We start from the raw sequence: 19,127 nt of genomic DNA, 5'->3' as shown, positions 1-19,127 counted from the left end.
TATCATGGAAATTATGTTTGGGTAGTGTACTACTTATTCTGGTGGTGTACCATATTTACTCTAATTTCAAGTTGCTTAAATAAAATAAAATGTTATTCGTCACATACACAGTTTACAGTTGGTATAAAAGGTGCAGCGAAATGCTTATGTGCTAGCTCCCTCAACAATGCAGTACATTAATCAATATAAAAAACAATGAAAGAGTCACGTCAAAAATAACAAGTAATAGGAGCGGTAGTATGCATAGTAATAATGGACTGTATTTACAAATATAAAGTGGGAAGTGACTTGGTCACGCAGTAGAATAAATAGTATATACTTGAACACCAGGGTTGACTGTGTGTGTGTGTGTGTGTGTGTGTGTGTTACAAGTTGCTTACAGAGTATTATTACATTGAAAGCGGGTCTCATAGAAACATGATGAGATAATGTACTGTATGTGTGACAGTGCTAGGATGTAAATCCACTTTGTGAGCAGTTAATTCCGTAGAGGTGGATGTTATGATATGAGGGCTGTGAATGAGGGCCGTCTTTCTCCAGCCGAACCGAGAGGGGTGCACAGGGAGGTCATTTCATCAATGAAAGGGGGGGGATTGTTCTCCATTCTAGCGACTCCTGAGTGCCTGCCAAGCTCTGCCTGGCTTTTAATTAAAGTCATTAACCTGGGAGGAGAGAGAGAGAGACTGACTGAGTCTGAAGACTGCTGGAGATGCCAGACAGAAGTTACTCTAGCCAGTTGTCTCTGTCAGTCAGGAAAATGAAGGCCAACAGATGTCTAACTTACTCAGTGAACTAGGTATCGTTTCCAGAGATTGTTTAAAGGTTGTAAATGGCTATGTTGTTTCTCCGTGTTTATTCTGCATTTTTTAGTTGGGGTCATTCACATTCTTTCATTTGGAAAATTGTGGGTATTGCTTGAATCTTAATCTTTACTTTCCGACCTTGCTGAAAATCCCATTATTTAGTGTTATGAACAGTGGATAGCCTAGTTAGTGTATAAGAGTACTGGTCATAAAGGCTGTGACAGAAAATATAAGATATTACAATTACATTTACTGAAATAAGGGAGGAAATGAACATGTCCACACGAGTAAACCTGTTGACTCATCAGCTCCTGAGTGGCGCAGTGGTCTAAGGCACTGCATCGCAGTGCTAACTGTGCCACTAGAGATCCTGGTTCGAATCCAGGCTCTGTCGCAGCCGGCCGCGACCGGGAGACTCATGGGCGGCGCACAATTGGCCCAGCGTCGTCTAGGGTAGGGGAGGGAATGGCCGGCAGGGATGTAGCTCAGTTGATAGAGCATGGCGTTTGCAACGCCAGGGTTGTGGGTTCGATTCCCACGGGGGGCCAGTATAAAAAAAAAAAATGTAATCACTAACTGTAAGTCGCTCTGGATAAGAGCGTCTGCTAAATGACTAAAATGTAAATGTAAATGTAGTTCCTAGGAGCTAATCAGACCAAGCCTGTGTGGGCTAGCCCTGGGTGTTCTCTGTCACTGTATAGACAACTACTGATGTGGGCAATATAAAATAGATTCACCACTAAACAAACCCAACCACATGTATTTATACATTCAAGGCCTGGCTAAAAATGGTATTTGATGGATTCGTATAAGGCATCTCAAAGTGTATTACCTTTGGATTTTCTTAAACACACGTGGCTTCTTGTTTGTCTCCATCCAAACCCAGCCTGAGCTCTGTCTGTCCTCCAACATTTCTGTTTGTCCCCATCCTGACTCCTTCCCCTCTCCTTTCCACCCCAGATGCCCTCTCGCTGTAGGACTGCACTGCATATCGTGACTACCACCCTCTTCGCTGCGGTGGTCCTGTTTGGGATCCTGCTGGCCTATGTGACTGGCTATCAGTTCATCCACACAGAGCAGCACCACCTGTCCTTCGGCCTGTACGGAGCCATCCTGTCCCTGCATCTTTTCCTCCAGAGCCTGTTTGCCTTCCTGGAGCACAGACACATGCGCAGCCCCGCCCGGCCCCAGCACCTGCGGCGCTCCGTGGCCCTGTGCATCGCAGCCTACCAGGAGGACCCAGACTACCTGAGGAAGTGCCTCTGCAGCGTGCGCCGCATCTCCTTCCCCAGCCTGAAGGTGGTGCTGGTGGTGGACGGGAACAGGCCGGAGGACCGCTACATGATGGACATCTTCCAGGAGGTGATGGGTGGAGCGGACCAGGCCGGCAGCGTGGTGTGGAGAGGGAACTACCACAGTGACGGGGGCGGAGGTGGAGGGGTGGGTAGAGGGGGGGCTGGAGCAGCGTCCCTGCATGCACAGGAGGCTGCACGTGTGGCCATGCTAGTGAGGGGCTGCCGCTACTCCTGTATTATGCAGGAGTGGGGAGGGAAGAGAGAGGTGATGTACACAGCCTTCAAAGCCCTGGGAGACTCTGTGGACTATATGCAGGTAAGTCTCTGTGTTTAAATGTTGCATCTCTCAATGGGTCCTCTGTCCTGCTTGATAGAAATAGGTAATCTGATCTCCTTGTGACTGAGTCTCCACAGACTTTGGCAGAAGGCCTTGTATCGATGCTCTTCCATTACGGAGCAATATCTCAAAGCTGCGAACACACACACACACACACACACACACACACACACACACACATACACACACAGAGGTAATCCCATTACTCAATGGACAGTCACAAACAGCATTTTTTCCCCCTCCCAAGTGGGTACCCTTTAATACCCTCTCAAGTGTTACATATTATAGCAACTGATTGAAATGTCTGCATTGCTCTTGGGCTTGCATACTGTATACATAGAGCCATAATACAGTATATTACTGCATTGCCAGGGTCAAAGTTCAGTTGTTCAGCTGGATCTCTCCTGTATGCTTCTTGAACACCTGTGTGCTGTCAGAAGCCTCTCATTTCTTCCAGCTAGCTTGAGTGGCACCTGATAAAACACAGGGGACCTGAAACACCTGCTGTGGCCCTAGGCCTTCAGTCTTGGGTCTTTCTCACTCATTTATAGACAATTAATCACTCATTTATTAATATAGACCACATCAGTGTGTATTGCACACATATCATCCCTACAGCCGTCATAAAATGAATAGTAAGATCAATAGCCGAATGTGTGATGGGATGAGCAAATTAGATTCATCCACTGTCAAAGCCAATCACATTACCACCAACTTGGCTCCATGTCAGTTATATTATAAGGATGGAAATAATGCACATGTGTATGTGTGGCTTTGCAGGTGTGTGACTCAGACACAGTTCTGGATCCAGCGTGCACCATAGAGATGCTGAAGATTCTAGAAGAGGATGCAAAGGTGGGCGGAGTAGGTGGAGATGTTCAGGTGAGAGATTTCTCTAAGAAGAGCCTTCACATTGTTGTTATTGTCATCCTATCAAAACGTACTTACTAGTTCTACTGAATCATCAGAAACAGTTTCTCCTCACTTGTCTCTGTTTCCCTTCAGATCCTGAATAAGTATGACTCGTGGATCTCCTTTCTGAGCAGTGTGCGTTACTGGATGGCCTTCAACGTGGAGCGGGCCTGCCAGTCCTACTTTGGCTGTGTGCAGTGTATCAGTGGTCCCCTGGGCATGTACCGCAACTCCCTTCTGCAGCAGTTCCTGGAGCCATGGTACCACCAGACCTTCCTGGGCAGCAAGTGCAGCTTCGGTGACGACCGCCACCTCACCAACCGCGTGCTCAGCTTCGGTTACAAGACCAAGTTCACGGCCCGCTCCAAGTGCCAGACTGAAACGCCAACGCGCTACCTCCGCTGGCTCAACCAGCAGACCCGCTGGAGCAAGTCCTACTTCAGAGAGTGGCTGTACAACGCCCTCTGGTTCCACAAACACAGCCTTTGGATGACATACGAGTCTGTGGTGACGGGCTTCTTCCCCTTCTTCCTGGTTGCCACAGTGATCCACCTGTTCTACCGCGGGCGCCTGTGGAACATCCTTCTCTTCCTGTTGACAGTGCAACTGGTTGGCATTGTGAAGGCCACCTACGCCTGCTTCCTGAGGGGCAGTCTGGTCATGATCTTCATGTCTCTCTACTCCCTCCTCTACATGTCCAGCCTGCTGCCAGCCAAGATCTTTGCCCTGCTCACTATCAACAAGGCTGGCTGGGGCACGTCAGGGCGGAGGAAGATTGTGGTGAACTTCATAGGGGCGGTGCCCGTCACGGTGTGGGGGGCTGTGCTGCTGGGTGGGGTTGCCTACACCATCTACTGTGAGACCCAGGAGCCCTTCAGTGAAACAGAGAAAGCCCTTCTCATCGCTGGGGTCATCCTGTACGCCTGCTACTGGCTCATTCTGCTGGTTCTCTACCTGGCTATAGTGGCCAAGCGCTGCAACAAGAGGGAGGAGCAGTACCACCTGCCGTACGCAGAGGCATAAGACATGGATCCTTGTTCAGTCCTTTATGGTGCTGCTAGAACAGCTGAGCCAGTCTGTGGCCCCACCACTCTGTCTCCATGGTGCTAAACCTCTGGGACCTATGTGGTATGAATGCGTTGTAGAATGACAATGGATGGACAGTTCTCACATTAACCTGGGAGACTTGGTTAAGTAGGTAACAAACCTTTTCTACAGTACAGAGTCCTTTAGCAGTGGGCATGGTGCTTACCATGGATATAAAGCACATTATCATACAGCCCGTTTGGCCACGGTGGGACAAGGTGGGGCCTGGATATACCAGAGATCATAAGAGCTATGACATGGTGTGTGTGTCAGTATGAATAGTTTGAAGCAATGTTGATATGTCACCAACTTGACTAGAATGACTGAATATACAGTCTTTCTTACCGTTTTGAAAGATGCATTGAGCTGAGGGCCCTCTCTGGTGACACAATGATCTACAGTTGTATTTTTGTAATACAATAATTGATAGACAATCTAACATTTATACAAACAGAACTTTTGGTGCTGTTGAACAGTGCCGAAGGTAAACGTTTAGCTCGTAAGGTAATGGCCTGCAAGAGTATTTACACTCAATTGAATGAGTCAGTGAGTTTTGTGTGGCCATTTTGTTGTATGGGTGCCAAATTGTATACACATTATACTGCAGTGCTCAATACAGGATGTACTTTTCCAAGTGAGGATAAACCAACATTCATTCCATCATGTAGACTCCTATGACCAAAGAGCACTTGTTTTTTGACACGTCGTAACATTAATAGAACACAAGTACTAACTCCATTGCTGTTATTAGTTGTAAATCCAGAATGAGAAAATAAAGAAAACATGATCCCATTTTATCAAGGTCAGGTAGTATTAGTGTAGGTGCCACCATGTCTAAGTTGACATGTGTTTTTTGTTGTTGGAGAATGGAGATAATGTTGTGTACGTTTCCACTCGTGTGCTATTTAAGTTGGGTTCATATTATTTTATTAAATGAGGATTGCATAACTTGAAACTTGAATGTGCAAACAAGACACATAAAACAATGTTTGTTTACTGGCTTGCTCAGCCTCTATCTACCAATGGTGCAGTAGGTCAAATTGATGGTACAGTACATTTCCAGAGGTGATATAGATATTCAAGTAAAAACTTTGTGGGCCACCAGGAATATGTTTTGCAGTGTTGTCTTGGCTATGAATCAAAGTTAGCTGTTGTTGGGGATCAAAACTGCAACCTCCACATCAGCCACAGGCAAAATTTCCCCCGACACGAGGCACAAGATTGTTCGCAATTCATTCAAGTATTGGTGGCCATGAATTGTGACCACATTATTTTGGTGTTTTTTTTTTATATTGAAATTGGGGTTAAACAGGTAAAGAGCCCCCACACAAATGTAGTACTTCGAAGTTATTTCCTGAATGCAATGCCAAAATAAAGGAAACACCAACATAAAGTGTCTTAATTGGGCATTGGGCCACCACGAACCAGAACAGCTTCAATGCACCGTGGCATAGCTTCTACAATTGTCTGGAACTCTATTGGAGGGATGCGACACCATTCTTCCATGAGAAATTCCATAATTTGGTGTTTTGTTGATGATGGCGGAAATCGCTATCCCAGGCGCAGCTCCAGAATCTCCCATAAGTGTTCAATTGGGTTGAGATCTGGTGACTGAGACGGCCATGTCATATGGGTTTCATGCACATCAAACCATTCAGTATCCACTCGTGCCCTGTGGATGGGGGCATTGCCATCCTATGGGGGCATAGCCATGGTAGCCATAATATTTGCCTGCCCAGCATGATGGCCCTAAGCATGATGGGATGATATTTGTTAATTAACTCAGGAACCACACCTGTGTGGAAGCGCCTGCTTTCAATATACTTTGTATCCCTCATTTACACAAGTATTTCCATTATTTTGGCAGTTACTTGTATCTTCGCTATTTAAGTGGTCATTAATGTGTTTGGTTTTAGGCAGTGCATTGGAAAACATGTTGGAGTCACAAGGCCATTAAGAGACGCCAGCCAGAGAGAGTGTGAGTGGAGGTGGTGGTGGCCAGGCACAGAGGGGGAAATGATTTACTGTGTGGCTGGATGAATTGGTCCCTTCAGCCATCATGGAGCAAAAAGGGTGGACATCTATGGTTACACTTCTATGTGCATGCCAAGAAGGGACCTCCCCCTTTCCCCTAAACACACACATAAACAGCCCCTAAGAGGGATGCCTGCAACCCCTTTGGCCCTCTTTAAGGAATCAGTACAGAATGCTGGAACACAGAACTTAGTGTTTAAAATTCTGTACAGACAGCAAATAATCTCTTTTAATCATCTGTCTTAACATGTAGATGTGGCCTACTTTTCCCTTTTTACTCCCGAGGGTGTATGTCAGGTGACTGTGTAATAAGACTCTCAGCACAGTGACTGTTGATGCACATGTATAATGAATGTAAACTAGAAGCACCATATCACCAAGTAGAATTATGAGTATGTGTAAATGTACTTGGCGAATAAAGGGGATTCTGATTCTTCTGATTCTGACATAGATATTGGGATTATGTGAAGAAATGTCTGACATTCAGTTGTATGGTGTGGAGATGTCAAATACAATGTTTGTTATAGCCTATCTTTCAGGCTGAACATCTGCTTTCAGTCTACAATATTGTCACTGCCTCTGAGGTACTCAGGCCATTGAGCTGTGACAGTTTCAGACCACTCATGTTTGACAAGAAATAAATGGATCTCATAATGCTGAGTGACTGTAGATGTCCACCCATATTTGTAAGCATATCTTACATGGAAAAAACCCAGTCTTATAATAGTATTGGTTTGAATATAATTACATAACTATTCAATAAGTCTAATGTGACTGAAAATCTATACCAGACTTTTCTAAGCCGTGTCTCAATGACATAGAACAACTGTTGAGCCTCTCCAACAAACCATGGTATCTCAGCTCATACATCATTTGATGTTACATAAAGGCAATGTTTCACAGTATATTGCAAAGTAGTATATTTTGTGTATTGTATATATTCAAAGATATTTTGAAGAATAGGCCTATATTTAAAAGGAACTATGGGATTTGTACATTTCATGAACCAATAGCTGTTTACATCATTTTTACAATGTGATGTAGTTAGCATATAATGATCTGTTAATTCAGTGTAGTTTGGTCTCTAGTGCTCATCATTGCTACACTGGTCTTTTCTGTAGTTTCATGGATGAGACATCACTCATATTACCATTATCCCTATTACTATTTAGAGATTATGCTTCATGTAGATTTAGAACAGGCAGGTATAACTGTCATGTAAAAGTAATAAACCAAAAGATAGCATTTCTGATACACTAGTAGGGTTTTTAAAAAAAACTCAGAATCATGCACCAGCATATGGCTATACACATTTTATTTTACTGGTATATAAAAGCTGAACATAATGTATTGTAACCACCCAGGTATTTCATTATGTACATATTTAAATAAAAGACAAGACGTTGTTGGAAAAAGTTTTGTATTTCAATTTCAAATCAAAACGTTTATTTTTCTGACTTGTACAGCGGTTGAAAAAAAAAAAAAGTGTATTTTTATCTGAATAAAAAATATTTCTCATTCGACTGTTGTGGCGATTTCTCCCCCATTGGAAAATAATCACTGTACAAATGTCATGTCAACGCATTACTAAATCCTGTCACATCTGATAAGTGCAACAATTTATTTGAATAATACACCACATCATACAGAACATTCCAGCAATGTAACCACTGACATATCAAAACAAATATGCACACAGGCTAGTTCCAGATGTCCCATAACCTCAAGCCAGAGGAGTGTGTCCCAAGTATAGTCTTGCACTGTGTGCTCCATACTTGTTGGCCTGGAGTCATTAAGAGTGCAGCATGTCCTTTGCTCCCACAGAGGTGACCAGGGTCAAGGTCATTAGGCACAAAATGGAAGAAAACAGACTGAAACAGGGACTACCTGAACTTGTCAAATTTTTTCAGTTAAAAGTGTTTTGCGACAGTGAGCCCTAATGCATACGACCAAGCACTTCACTACACTTTCTTGGGCACATTAGTGATGATGGGCTTTGGGCGAGTCTTGAAGATGAGCTTCTTCTTGATGAGGGCGGAAACAGAGTAGGTGGTAGGGTTCTGCTGGTTGGTTTCCATGGGAACCTCCTCCCCCTGCGGGAGGCCAGAGTGTTTCATCAGGACAGCAAAGGGCTTCTCCAGTTTGACCACCTTACCATAGAGGATGTGGTGTCCCACAATTAGCACAGGTACACCCTGGGGAGGGGACACAGGTGAGTACAGTAAAGACAAGAAACAACATCTCTGAGTGGAAAGAGGTAAGAGAAGAGTGTACTAGCACTACATTACATTTACATTTACGTCATTTAGCAGACGCTCTTATCCAGAGCGACTTACAAATTGGTGCATTCACCTTATAGCCAGTGGGATAACCACTTTACAAAATGTTTTTTTTTTTGGGGTGGGGTGGGGTAAGGGGGGGTAGAAGGATTACTTTATCCTATCCCAGGTATTCCTTAAAGAGGTGGGGTTTCAAGGGGTTTCACATTATAGTGCCATGTTGTCCTGTACCTCTTTGGTGTAGAGCAGATCTCCCATCAGGTTCCCAGCCAGTCCAGAGTTCTGCCTGGACACCATCTCCCCCTGGAGTTCAACCAGCAACCACTCAGCAGGACCAAGACCATCCACACTGGACAGGGATGGATAGGGGAGTAAAAACAGATGTACTCACCAAATACATAGACATCAAGCATTGTCACTAAACATGATGAAATGAATATTTCACACACTCAGAGGCGACCCGTCATTCAGGGCAGGTGGGGCAGAGCCCCACTTATTTTGAACCCCACATATCAGTTTGCAAACAATGTAAAAAAATACATAATAATATCATTGCGTTAATAAAGCTGCATACAAACATGGTCTCTTTTTTGCTTTCTTGAGTAAGGCAGCTCCAAAATGCAGGTGGTTCAGCCTAGCTCAGTGCTTTCTGTAGTGGTGGGGCAGCTAGCGGAAAATACGGAGCGTAGGGGTTGGTAATAATATGCCATTTTAGCAGACGCTTTTATCCAAAGCGACTTACAGTCATGCGTGCATATATTTTTGTGTATGGGTGGTCCCGGGGATCGAACCCACTACCTTGGCGTTACAAGCGCCGTGCTCTACCAGCTGAGCTACAGAGGACCAATGTTCTCTAGTTGCGCCGTGATTGGGTAATGTTCTCTAGTTGCGCCATGATTGGCTCAGTGTTCTGTCACTCATGGGGACACTACATCACCGCCAAATCTAAGGGTAGAGCTAAAAAATTCAAGCCCCTTGGGTGCTGCCATTGAGTTACATTAGAAATGCCCATCCAAGAAGGCTCAAGGTCATTGGCCACAGATAAAATGACGTCAAATCACGTTAAATGTACAGTAGCTTTGATTGGACTGATCATGTCAACATCTTACTTTCAAAATCTTAGCTAGCAGTCATCATCATGAATCATGTCGACAATCTACTGGCAAATGCTTTTTAATCCTTGTCATATGAAGAGAAATAATGAAGAGAAATTACAGATAAAACGTATCGGTGCTCATCGGCCATTGAACATAAACATTACACAACAAGTTGGAAATCGCAAATTCAACAATGAGTGGTTTGGAAGGAATTAGTAACTGACTGCAAGCATTGCAAAGCAATCACTACCCTGCTTTTCAGTGGAGTGGCTGTGTAGTCCCAAGTCTGGGTTTAAGGGTCTCTTTTCCAAGCTTAAAATGATAAACATTTAACATTGGCCATGCTGTCAATCCAGCATGATTTCTGTCGCACTCAAAACAACTGTTAACTCCGAACTGGGAAATCTGACTTCAGTGAGTTCAAGACAACTGGGAACAAAAACAAGCTCCGACTCGGAAAATACGTTTTGAACGGTCATCCAACTCGGAATTGTAAGTCGGGAACTCTGGCCTCTTTCTAGAGCTACGACCTGAAGATCACTGACGTCATCATGATTTGACCCTGTTTTTCCCCCGAGTTCCCAGTTGTCTTGAAAGCGCCATAAATCCAGAGAATGCCAGACTTTGATGACAAAGTTTGCCCACGAAGGACCGCCGTGCCACCTTCCTGTTCAAGTGAGCATAGCACAACAAGGTCAGTCCAAAAATGTATTTTATGCTGCTGCATAAATGATGTAATATGCCAGGGAGATATGTATACTGTAGCTAAGAAAGTGTATGTTGTGTAGTAAACTGTTAGTAGCCCATGTGCCTCACGCTAATAATTTGGTCTATTTTCACCTCTTAATTGTGCCTACTGTTCTGACTTGGTGGTGCACATGTAGCCTATAGCCTGTTTTAGAGAAAAGTTCTAATTGAATATTGTAAGAGCTTTCATTGTCTGCTTATATGCCCCCTTTATTTATCCTACGGTTCTGACTTGGAGTACAGGGAGAATACTGTAAGAACGGCCCATGTTCTGAATTTTGTCGCTGTACATTTCAAAAGTGCTGAAGAAATAGTTATCTTGACTACATCCGTCCAAGCTCACTCATTAAGTTCTTAATCGAAATTACGGATTGCCTCTTATCCGCTTGTCGTCCCCTTATGCCATAGTTTGTACATCTCAATTGTCAGTAGAAACCACGTTTGTTTAAGCAAGTCAGCCATATCTGCTATGTTTTTTAAAAAGGCAGTAAATGAGGCTGAATGAACTGTTTCGCTGCCAGACATGGCTCAGCTGATAGCCAGGTGTAGTAGTGGTAAGGTGTTGGGACAGCTTATGTAGGCCCTAACAGTTTGTGGGCACCGTTTGTCACCGTTACAATGCAATTAATGTATTGTTTAGTGTTGTGGCTTTGCTCGCATGCATCCCCAAATATTTTGTCTGTGTGTCCCACAAGATGTACATGCTAAAATCGCCACTGCACACACTACAGTTGACTGATCGACAGCATTGACACTCGCAGTCTCTCAACAGATCTAACTCTGTTCATTACCATCTGATGAAATGAAAGTTAGCTAACTAGGGAAGTTATACTATCCTGAATGTTTTCATACTCAGCGAAGAGACAGACAGAACTTCTGTGAATTGACCATTTATAAGAATCCAGATGAGATTGAGAAGTCTTACCTTGAATTTATAATTATTTGAACCATCGTGCTGCTCGCAGAAAGATAACTAAAACACTGACAGGGTGAGGAGAAGAAGAGAGATGCAACACAGGCACTCAATGCGACATTGTTAGGTAAATATAATGATCCATTAACGCTAATTCTGTCGCTGACAAGTCGTGTTTGTTTTCATGTTTTTCCCGCCAGGAAGATATACCACCTTCTTCCGGCGCACTGTCACGTCACTTGCGGGTAGGGGTTTTCGTTTCCGGTTCGAAGGTATCCAACGTGGTGTCTGCTGTAATTCAACGTGTGGATCTAGGAATGAATGTTTGTGAAAATTGAAGAAAATACTAAAGAAAGTGACGATAAAAGTAAGCGTTTTCTTTAACTGTTTTTATGTGCATTATAAATCGGTACATGTCAATAATATAATTATTTGCGCATAGGCAAGCGGTGTTCGTTCAGTGTCCAGCTAGCTAACCAGCCTAATTGTTTGCCAGATGGCTAAGTAACGTAGCTGGTTAGTTAGCAGCTATTTTTTTGAGTTGCTAGTTAGCCATCTTGTTTATACATGTTTCAAATTATGACTTGCATCGCATTATGACAGTTTAGCCGGTAGTTAACACGCGGCACGAGGCTAGCTAACTGGATAACATCAATACTGATTTCCACGCAAAACTCTTGATCCTCTTTTAATTTTAGCATCCATCTGTTTTCTTAGGTTAGCGACAATGGGGGAGTTTAAAGTGCACCGGGTTCGGTTTTTCGACTACATGCCCACTGCCATCAGAGCTATGGCATTCAATGCCCACACAGAGAAATTGGCCCTGGCACGAATGGATGGGAGTGTGGAGATTTACAACTTTGCTGACCACTATTTCCAGGAAAAGGTTAGTAACTTGTTGAATAAATGTATGGCCTATTCAGAATGAAAATAAACATTATGTTTGATCGTTACTCTACATTTTAGCATACTTAAAAGGCTTTACATTTACATTGTAGTCATTTAGCAGACGCTCTTATCCAGAGCGACTTACAGTTAGAGTGCATACATTTTTTTTCTTCCATACTGGTCCCCCGTGGGAATCGAACCCACAACCCTGGCGTTACATGCGCCATGCTCTACCAACTGAGCTACACAGGCTTTACACCTCCTTCCTTAGGACATTGTTGATGCTTATTGTTGATTAACAATGTCGACAGAAATACACCCACGGTTGGTTGTCACACTTGCCATTAATTAACACTTGTTTTGGATCTGCAGGTTATCCCAGGGAAGGACTCCCGGTCAATCGAGGCCCTGTGTTGGGTTGGAGGACGCCTGTTCAGTGCTGGCCTAAATGGAGAGATCACAGAATATGACCTGGAAAACCTGAGACCCAAATACTCCCTGGAGGCATATGGGGGCCCCATTTGGACCATATCCAGCTATTCTCAGGGGGCACACTTAGCGGTCAGTCACCTCTCTGTAATAGTGTCCTTTCAAACATATTGCACTTTGTGTTTTATGCCGACTTTAGATGGTATTTAAAATCTTGTAACTTTTTTTTTTTTTTACATGTTAGATCGCATGTGAAGATGGGACAGTGAAGTTGTTTGAGGTACTTGAAGAGAGCATTCAGTTTGAGCGCAGTCTGGACAGACAGAAAGGTGAGTGGAACAGAGTACTGATTCACTTGTCTAAACATTTGTTCCTTCCTTACAATGCAACCTTTCTTAATATGTTTTGGCATCCTTGCTGTCAATGGGGTTGCAACTGACCTCTTCGAGTGCAGCTTAGACTGTGTAATCCTGTCTTTCAGGTCGCATCATATCCCTCTCCTGGCACCCCTCTGGCACACAGATTGCTGCTGGCATGATGGACATGATCTGTGTCTTTGATGTTCCTACAGGTGAGTTAGGAACAGCCATGTGAAAATATTGTCAGACAGTTAGTGAGCTAACCACAATACGTTTAATGATAGGTTTCCTAATTTTGACTTGTTTTGATCCTGACCTCCAGTGTTTGTTGTTTCAGGTCATGCTGTACAGAGGCTCCTGGTGGACCGGGGCATTGGAGGCTCTAAGAGTCGGGAGACTGTAGTCTGGAGTGTAGTCTTCCTGTCAGACCATACTATCATCAGCGGTGACTCTGCTGGGAAGGTCCAAGTCTGGGACAGACACACCGGCACGCTCGTCAAAACACACCTGGTGACCAAGTGGGATGTGCTGGCACTGTCTGTCTCCAAGGTGAGAGGGTGTTCACTGTGATGGACACTTGGCCTTTACCATTATCTTATCCCTCCTTCCAGATTGTTGCACTTTGTTTATTAGGAGGAGCTAGAGAATGTAGATGTCTCTTTGATTTTCTGAATCCATATGTTGCAGAGAACATGATTTGTTTGACCCTACTAATGTGAATTGGTAGGATTGACTAGAGTGGAGCTTCCTTCTAGACTGGTCTGTGTGTGTGATTGACAGGATGAGAGCAGTGTGGTGGCGGGGACGTCAGAGGGTACTGTGATCCAGTTCCAGTTCATTGCTCCTACTCTGCAGCAGCAGGACAAGGAGTGGGTTAGAACCAGGACCTTTAAGAACCACACCCATGATGTCAGAGCCCTGGCTGAGATCGAGACTGCCATCGTCTCTGGAGGTCAGTACTAATGCTCAAATGGATGAGGATGAAGTGCTACTGTAGTACCATGAATGCTGCTTTATATTGACTGCATGACTAATTCTGGATACAATCTCTTCTCAGGTATGGATACCCAGCTTGTAGTGAGACCCCTCTTGGAAAAGTTTGATGAGAGGTCACATGCTTCGGGACTTCGCAAAATCCACTTTCCCCATGTGAGTACAGAAATAGTAGAAATTACTTGGGTATCAGAGCTGTTGCAAAAAATATTAATTGCATAGATTGTGAATAGTGAATTCAACAGAATGTTCATATTAACACTGAACAGATTGTTATAGAATTGCACTAAAAAGCTTGATTTGATCCTGTTTGTACTGTTGTTCTTTTCAGCGGAATCTAGTATCCTGTGCAAAGAAGGCAGGGCTACTGCTCTTCCAGTTCCCTGGTCAGCTGGAGCTGTGGAGACTGGGAGAGAGTGATGGACATGGTGAGAAGCTCTCACACACTCACTCTGGGAAGAGGGAGATGGGAGAATAGTCAATATCATGCAAATTATAGTAGCAACTTTACAAAAAAAGGGGAGTGATTATCACACTTGTCTAACGGGTGTAGCTGTATTTGATGACACCTCTCTCTTCTTTTCAGGGAAGCCAGGAGACAGCTTGCCTCTGAAGAGGAAACCTGAGAAACTCCTCCATCTCAAGAGAAAGGTAGGTACATTGCTCTTGCATACACCTGTTTATCACCTCAATCTGTAGAACTATCCAAGATCACCTCACCCTTGGGCATTTCATTTTAGCTGATCTAATAACAGTATACATTGAATTTGAGTGGCATAGTCTGAGTTTATGTAATGTTGAAGAAACCCTGTTTAACTGTAGTTGTTTTGTTATTCTGTGACGTTTGCCCTCAGGGTGAGGATCAAATCTGCTGCAGTGCTCTGTCCTCCTGTGGAGGATGGCTAGCCTACTCCACTGTGTCCAGTGTACGTCTGTACAGGCTGCAGACGGACAATAACGACATCAGTATTACCAAGGTAGTACCAAGTCTTGATTGTGGTCTCCATTATGTTAGATACACAATCGGCCTCCTCACCTACTTTATCATGTTTGCCAAAGCGGTTTGCTGATTTGCTACACAAATCCCATTTAATTGTTTGACTAATTCATAAAATCCTGTTTGTTCTAGTTGAATGTCATTTGAGCTTGTTGAATCTGATAATATATTGTGTGCTTTCACTCTTCCCAAGGGACAGTCGTATTTGCAATCATTCAAATGGGCCAGCTTTGACTGGACAATAATTTCACTCTAATATTTAATATCTAATATAATATGTCCTCTGTAGCTCAGCTGGTAGAGCACGGCGCTTGTAACGCCAAGGTAGTGGGTTCGATCCCCGGGACCACTCATACACAAAAATGTATGCACGCATGACTGTAAGTCGCTTTGGATAAAAGCGTCTGCTAAATGGCATATTATTATTATTATTATTTTTATATTATTACTGAGCATCCAGTAGATGGCGCCATTTGTCCGTGCTGTAAAATGTCAGTTTAAAACTCCAACATTGCTGGTTGAGCCCGGTCTTGTTCTCCTCTCCTACATTGTTCAGTTGGAGAGGTAGTCCAAATCCCTCTCTCTCTCTCCCCCAGGTACCCAAGCTTCCAAAAGTCCTGCGCTCTGCACACCAGCTGTGTTTCTCGTCAGACTCCTTCAAACTGTTTGCTGCCTCCAGCCAATCATCAGTCCTCGTTATTGCCCTTAGCCAATCTGAGTGCAAGTATGTGCACACCCTTAAGCCCAAGTCAGGTCAGTGGATCATCAGAAATATTGGTTATCTGATCTCCCATGTCAACTGGCAAACTGCTTTCTGAAATTGCAATTTTGATGCTCTTCACTGAAAAACCAAAGCTCTGTGCTGGATAACCTAATCTCTGTTTTTTGGTAACATGGCCTCACTCTGCTGTTTCCTTCTCCAGGGTCCAGACAGCCCATTCACCTAATGACTAACAGTGTGGATGGGAAGTGGCTGGCGACAGCAAATAGTGACTGTGAGATCCACGTCTACAATGTACAGAAACTAAAGGTGACTGAGTTTTCCTCTGATCCAGTCAAGCTCTACAGCTGTTCTGTAACACTGTAAAAGTAGTGTAATCTGCTACCAATGACAGCCTCACATGACCCATGACCCTATTCTTGTGTTCCAGCTCCACTGTATAGTACCTGTGTATGGTTCCTGTCCCAGTGCCATGGGGATCAACCCCACCACCAACAACCTGACCATGGTGCACGCTGACCAACAGGTAAACACCATGCCACCTCTCATACTGCCGCTGCAGATATTGGTATCTCTCAATAATACTTTTAACAGGAGTGATCGTTGAAACTTGTGATATCCACTGTAGGTTTACGATTTAGTACCCCGACACGTGTAGATATGCTGACTGTTCTTTGGTCCATGTCTATAGATATTTGAGTACTCAATAGTGGAGAAGCAGTACACAGACTGGAGCCGAAAGCTTCAGAAGCAGGGGCTCCACAACTTGTGGTTGGACCGGGACACACCTGTCACCCACGTGACCTTCAACCCTAAAAACCCTGAACAGATCCTCCTGCACGACATGCACATGTTCTGCATCATCGACCAAAGTCTGGTAAGAAACCTGCATCTCTCCCACAGGCATCCTTCTTTTTTGTTTTCCTTTAGTGTTTATCCATCAATGTCTTTGTCATAATGGCCTTTAGCAGTCCTCCTCAGTTGAGCCTTTTCATCTATTCAAGGAACAGTGTTGGTTTAGTGGCCTATTATGGGTCATATTGAATGTATCATTATAATACACCTGCTTTTAGTGGCCTGTGAGGTTAACACAGTCACCCTCTACCCCTTCAGCCCCTCCCTGACCAGAAGACCCAGTTCTACAATCAGATGACCCTCAGGAGCCTATCAGAGCAGGAGAGGCCCTGTCACCTCCATGCTTTCAAAATATGTAAAACCTTCCAGGTGAGTCTCTCTGTTTGGCCAGGTAGAACCCAAACTGGGACAATATCAGAATATATCTTATATACAGTAGGGGTGTAACGGGACACGTATTTGTACCAAACCATTCGGTAGGGGGACCTCGGTTCGGTCTGTGAACTGTGAACCCAAATTAATACATACAAATAAAAACACTAAGCCTATGCTTCAAGTAAATCTGAGTTGGAAAATTGTTTCAGGCTATTCTGTTGAAACAACAAGACGTTGTATAAAAAATTCTCATCTTAATTGGCACATTTCAAACTGTCCTTTTGTGAGGCGCAGCCGGGAACTAGTTCTACTATGGCGAGTGGTGGGGTCGATAAACCAGGAGGAAGATTCTCCATTTAAAATCTCCAGTTTGGGGAAAATGTTGACTTCTTAGTAGATTACAACAGCGATGGACAGAGATTTGTGGATAAAACATTAACAGTATGTCGCCACGCTCAACAAGAATAGCCTATGCAGCTGCCAACACCTTAAATATGTTGGCACATTTACACCGACATCACGGCAGTAATCCGGAACAAGACTGAAGCGCAAAAAAACAACACAACATCGTCTCCCCTCTGCATTCAAGCAGCTGATTCTGACTGGGCCAAATAAATTACAAGAGCGATAGGTAGGCTATATTTATATATTTTTTACAGTCTTTGGTTTATAGCCATGGATATGCGCCTATTCTCGGTGGTTGAGAATAGGTTTCAGCACCTCGTAAAAGTGCTCGAGCGACGTTACGAACTTCCCTCTTGCACCCATTTCAGCGAACCGGTAGTATCCGCTCTATATAAGCAAACCGAAGGCAAAGTTTTCAATGAATTGTGCTTTCTTAACAGTGACAGCCCATCACATTACCCCAGAGTGGAGATGTACTATGCTACAGACACGGCCCCTTAATGAGAGTCACAAGTGCGCATCTGGCACTGAGAGAGGCAGTGTCATGGTGCATTCGTAACCAAGTGGAAATTTACCCAATACGACTGGGAAAAATCCACTTGAACGGCTCTCCAACTGGTAATTACTAATGGGGAAACTCGTTTATCATTCTGAGCACCCACTTCTCCCACATGGTGAGCTCTGACGTCACCTGCTAGGGAAATTGCCTCTATAACAGCATTTTTGGCAGTTAATGTAACAAAACTCTATTTATATAAAGCAATCAAATGTTTTTTTTTACTCTTTAATTTGTTTACAAGCATGATAGCTGTACTTTTAGTTTATGGTTGGCGCAGCTTGTTGGCCATTAGCCAATCTGCGTTTCTCAATGAGTTCAAATCACATGAATGCATCCAACTGGTATTTACGATTTCACAACTAGTAAATTCCCACCTCCCACATGGTTACAAACACAGCATCAGAGTGGAAACTTGAGAGGCCCAACATATCAATCCTGTCACAACAGACAATGCCAGGAACGTTATGAATGCTGAACATTGTGAATGGCATTTAATTTTCACGCTGTACCGAAACCAATCCGTGACCCCAAAACCGCAATACGTACTGAACCGTGGGTTTGGTGAACCGGTACACCCCTAATTTTCAGTAATGAGATGTTTAGATTCTATAAATGTGATAATGGGTCAAATCAGTATGTCTCTGTTCCTATGATATGTGTCCTGTGTAGGACTTGCTGTCTGTGAGTTTGCTGGATGACCAGTCTCTGGTGATGGTGGAGCGCCCTCTCCTGGCCATCACATCCCAGCTACCTGCTCCCGTCAGACAGAAGAAGTTTGCCACATAAACATGAGGGAGAAGTGTATTTTTGTTTGTCTGTGGCTGCGCTTCTATTCTCTACCCTTCTCCCTGAAGTGGGCACACATTCATTGGATTTGAAAAGATTGCGACTGCTGTGACCAGGTGCACATTTCAGGAGCAGGGAAGGGAATCGGAGCACAGTCTGTCTCTCTTCACCCCTGACCCATGCTTTGTAAAGACTGTTTGATACAGTAATAAATGAAATATTTACTGTAATGTACAGACTGTTTTGTCATTTTCTCA

The 19,127-nt window shown here is 43.8% G+C and overlaps 3 protein-coding genes across 3 annotated transcripts; 2 read left to right on the top strand and 1 right to left on the bottom strand.

Moving 5' to 3' along the window:
* Nucleotides 1-1,763: 1,763 nt before the first annotated feature.
* Nucleotides 1,764-4,370, top strand: has3 (hyaluronan synthase 3; the record flags this gene model as incomplete). The annotated part of the gene is made up of 3 exons (XM_084171449.1): nt 1,764-2,414; nt 3,216-3,317; nt 3,441-4,370. 3 exons carry the CDS (start codon nt 1,764-1,766, stop codon nt 4,368-4,370), a joined length of 1,683 nt encoding a protein of 560 aa, XP_084027575.1.
* A 3,399-nt stretch (nt 4,371-7,769) lies between these two features.
* On the bottom strand, nt 7,770-11,703 carry chtf8 (CTF8, chromosome transmission fidelity factor 8 homolog). Its single transcript, XM_084171427.1, has 3 exons — nt 11,516-11,703; nt 8,978-9,095; nt 7,770-8,662 (listed from the first exon to the last, which is right to left on the bottom strand). Exons 1-3 carry the CDS (start codon nt 11,539-11,541, stop codon nt 8,429-8,431), a joined length of 378 nt encoding a protein of 125 aa, XP_084027553.1. The 5' UTR covers nt 11,542-11,703; the 3' UTR covers nt 7,770-8,428.
* Nucleotides 11,704-11,763: 60 nt separating this feature from the next.
* LOC311136911 (U3 small nucleolar RNA-associated protein 4 homolog) lies at nt 11,764-19,102 on the top strand. The gene is made up of 17 exons (XM_084171226.1): nt 11,764-11,870; nt 12,221-12,389; nt 12,764-12,952; nt 13,065-13,149; nt 13,302-13,391; nt 13,517-13,728; nt 13,960-14,131; nt 14,237-14,328; nt 14,504-14,600; nt 14,759-14,823; nt 15,027-15,149; nt 15,766-15,922; nt 16,093-16,199; nt 16,321-16,416; nt 16,582-16,767; nt 17,004-17,114; nt 18,754-19,102. Exons 2-17 carry the CDS (start codon nt 12,231-12,233, stop codon nt 18,868-18,870), a joined length of 2,058 nt encoding a protein of 685 aa, XP_084027352.1. The 5' UTR covers nt 11,764-11,870; nt 12,221-12,230; the 3' UTR covers nt 18,871-19,102.
* Nucleotides 19,103-19,127: the final 25 nt, after the last annotated feature.

Source organism: Coregonus lavaretus (assembly GCF_964263955.1).
Source record: "Coregonus lavaretus genome assembly, chromosome: 11".
Classification (NCBI taxonomy): Eukaryota; Metazoa; Chordata; class Actinopteri; order Salmoniformes; family Salmonidae; genus Coregonus; species Coregonus lavaretus.
Note: the sequence above shows the minus strand (reverse complement) of the source record. Positions and strands in the feature narration are given on the sequence as shown.